Source organism: Beauveria bassiana (genome assembly GCF_000280675.1).
Source record: "Beauveria bassiana ARSEF 2860 unplaced genomic scaffold BBA_S00073, whole genome shotgun sequence".
NCBI classification, from domain to species: domain Eukaryota; kingdom Fungi; phylum Ascomycota; class Sordariomycetes; order Hypocreales; family Cordycipitaceae; genus Beauveria; species Beauveria bassiana.
In genome coordinates, this window is record NW_007930908.1 from 1 (window position 1) to 2,743 (window position 2,743).

At 49.2% G+C, this 2,743-nt stretch overlaps 1 protein-coding gene across 1 annotated transcript; it reads right to left on the reverse strand.

The window, feature by feature from the left end:
* Positions 1-2,198: 2,198 nt before the first annotated feature.
* Positions 2,199-2,432, reverse strand: BBA_09891 (uncharacterized protein; the record flags this gene model as incomplete). The annotated part of the gene is made up of 2 exons (XM_008604988.1): positions 2,199-2,317; positions 2,384-2,432. 2 exons carry the CDS (start codon positions 2,430-2,432, stop codon positions 2,199-2,201), a joined length of 168 nt encoding a protein of 55 aa, XP_008603210.1.
* Between the last annotated feature and the right edge of the window lie 311 nt (positions 2,433-2,743).

Here is a 2,743-nt window from a genome sequence, read left to right on the forward strand (position 1 = left end):
CGCAATATCACAAATATTGTACCTCGTCTTGCAATAAGAAAGATTCTGACAAATAGTGTCGTTCCCTTTGTTTCTAGGCCTGAGCAGACCGACATGAGTCGTTCGTGCGCTCGTGACAATTGTAGTTTGTGCATTTTGGCACTAAATACCTAATGGTCCAAGCAGGTGTCGCTCCTCGGAATAGCACGTCAGGGCCCGGAAATCGAAAGTGCTAGGACTGCGACGAGCAATGCAAAGCTAGTTCATGTTGCCCTCAATGCAACAGACATCAGACGGGCGCCGCTAAGTAGAATACGGCATCTCAGGAACCTAAGCCCACTGTCGCTCCACCGCCACATTTTCGTGCCTTGCAATAACATGCCAAAGATGTGTCGGCCTCCTCCTCCTTACCAGGAGGATAACCCTTTTAGTGTGGTGGGAGTGGTCACCTGTGGGCTTTGTACAGCGGGGTGCCTCTGGTACCTGATCTAACCTCTCTAGCCCCGCCCTTGGCCTCGCTGTTTCACTGTTACAAGCGCTGCACCAAAATTGGGCAGGAGTCTACCGATTCAATCATATGCGTAGTATATGTAGCCACCATCATGGTCTGTTTTTTGTTGTCGCTTTGGTGTCAAGGAGCATCTTTTGTCGGTTTAGCGTAGCAAAATATCTTTGAATGAGCCAGAAGTGAATCTGTGTTTGTTTCTTTCGTTGCTATGATGCGTCCTGAAGGCACTTAGTACATGGGGGTGGAGCAGTGCTGCAAGAAGCGTTGAAAACCGCTGTGCCTAAAACAAATAACTTAAAAACATGGGGCGCTAATTTCACCTTTCACTGTACAGCTTGAAGATTAATCCTTAGGTCGGTTTCTACTCTTTCATCTGAATTTGACTCTTATGAGCTTCTTGAGCCATTACCAGACACTGATGGTGGAGCGGCTGGTGGGGAGAAGCTCTACTAGGGGAGTCTGCCTCGACACCCGCAGATTTTGTGATATCCTCGATTCTTCGAAATACCCTTGCCCCCCCTCACTCCCTGGTTCCCAAGAGCTTGCTTTTCTCAGGCTGCTTAGCAGGCAGCTGACTATCCTCTATGTTGGCCTACTACATTCATTCATTGTTTTATTACGCCCGGTGGCTTCCAGCCAATAGGGCTCACTAGCTATAACTCTTGGCCTACTACAGTCACGGGCAAATTGGCATTCCTCAAAATCTCCACACATCTGTCGCTAATCTAAGCCTCCAGACACCATCTGGCAGCTCCGCATCATTATTGCGACCGAGGTAAAAAATGGTAGGGAGGCTTAAAAGCATTTAGATGAGTTTTGCCCTCATTTTAAGGTCGCTTCGAGAAATTTTGACAGGTTTTTGGTTCCATCGAAATTGGTTGGAAAACTAAATGCTTTACCAGAACTGGAAGCCCATTTTGCCCATTAAATGCAGCGAATTTGTCAGCAGCTCTCCTATTTGCCATCCCCCACGTTACGTTTGTGCTAGCCGCCCAGTGTGCTCTCTGATACCCCTGTGAAGTCCCCTGTCTCCCGTTTTTTTGGGCAGACACAGTCGACTTGTCGTCTCACTGCAGCGTAGCGTCCTTGTTCATCGTTCATGCACACACCGAGACGGATACCGCCATGAGACCGCAGGATTCCGCGGTAGGTAGGTTTTTTACTCTCTTATCCTTTTCTCGATGTACCGTATTACAGTATACCTAGGTCCAGTTTCCCAAGACTTTGTCTTGCCACGCCGACTGGGGGCCCAAAGATGGCCTTTATACATTTACCATAATGCAGAGAGCATGTCTTATCTGCGCAGTTTGATGGCTTTTTCCTCTAATAAGAGGCGTTGGAAGTTGCAGCTATGAGCCGTCAAACTTAAGTTCCGAATTCACAAATCCTTTCTTTACTGTATTAATACACCCGATTCGTACTGTACAGTAATTATTTGATCCTGCAGTTGATTTACATGCCAAGCATTGCTGGTTGAGGCTAGTGTAGGGCTGGAGGCTGCGTCGTGATCGAGAGTGCCACCGTTTGTCCGTTCCGATCCAACGGTTCGCATCGGTCGGCGGTGGGCCACAGTCGAGACCCCAAGACCCTCCCCCTTCAGCGGCTGGGCCAACGAGCTCCTACCGGGCAGGAATAGCCATTGGTGGCCATAGGTTGCAGTTTGCGTGGTGACAAATGTGCCAGCAACTGGTCTCCGGTCTTACGGTTTGAATCAGTTCGTGGTGGGCCACGATTGATCCCAGACTTTGATGCCTGACCTCCACCGGCTGACGTGAGGGGCTGCGCTGAGCCATGTCGGGCTCTGCGCCGACTCGGGATGCCACACGGTGTCTGGCACCAGGAACATCGATCAGCGATCGGCTAACGGCTCCCAGTAGTGAAGTTGGCAGCTCTTACAAAGAAGATGGCGCGGGCTGATGCTGTAGGCTGTGACGATGGCCTCCATGGTGAGACCAGAGTTACCCCACTATGCGCGCAGCTTTCATAGGTCCTTAGATCAGTTTGATATGCAGCCTATAACTGCGTCAAATGACCGGAACTAAGCGTATCACTGCGTCTCCTCAAAAACAGAGTACGAGCTTGTCACGCAGTATCCACAAATAACGGGTTATTACACAAACTCACTCCCCTCCTAGTTATAGTTTCGAAACCGCTAAATCCTAGCAAAATCTTCTCGCGGATTACTGTTAAAAACGGCCGTTTATGGATTTCGGAAAGAAAAACATATAATAGAGTAGCTGAAATACGTCACGTACC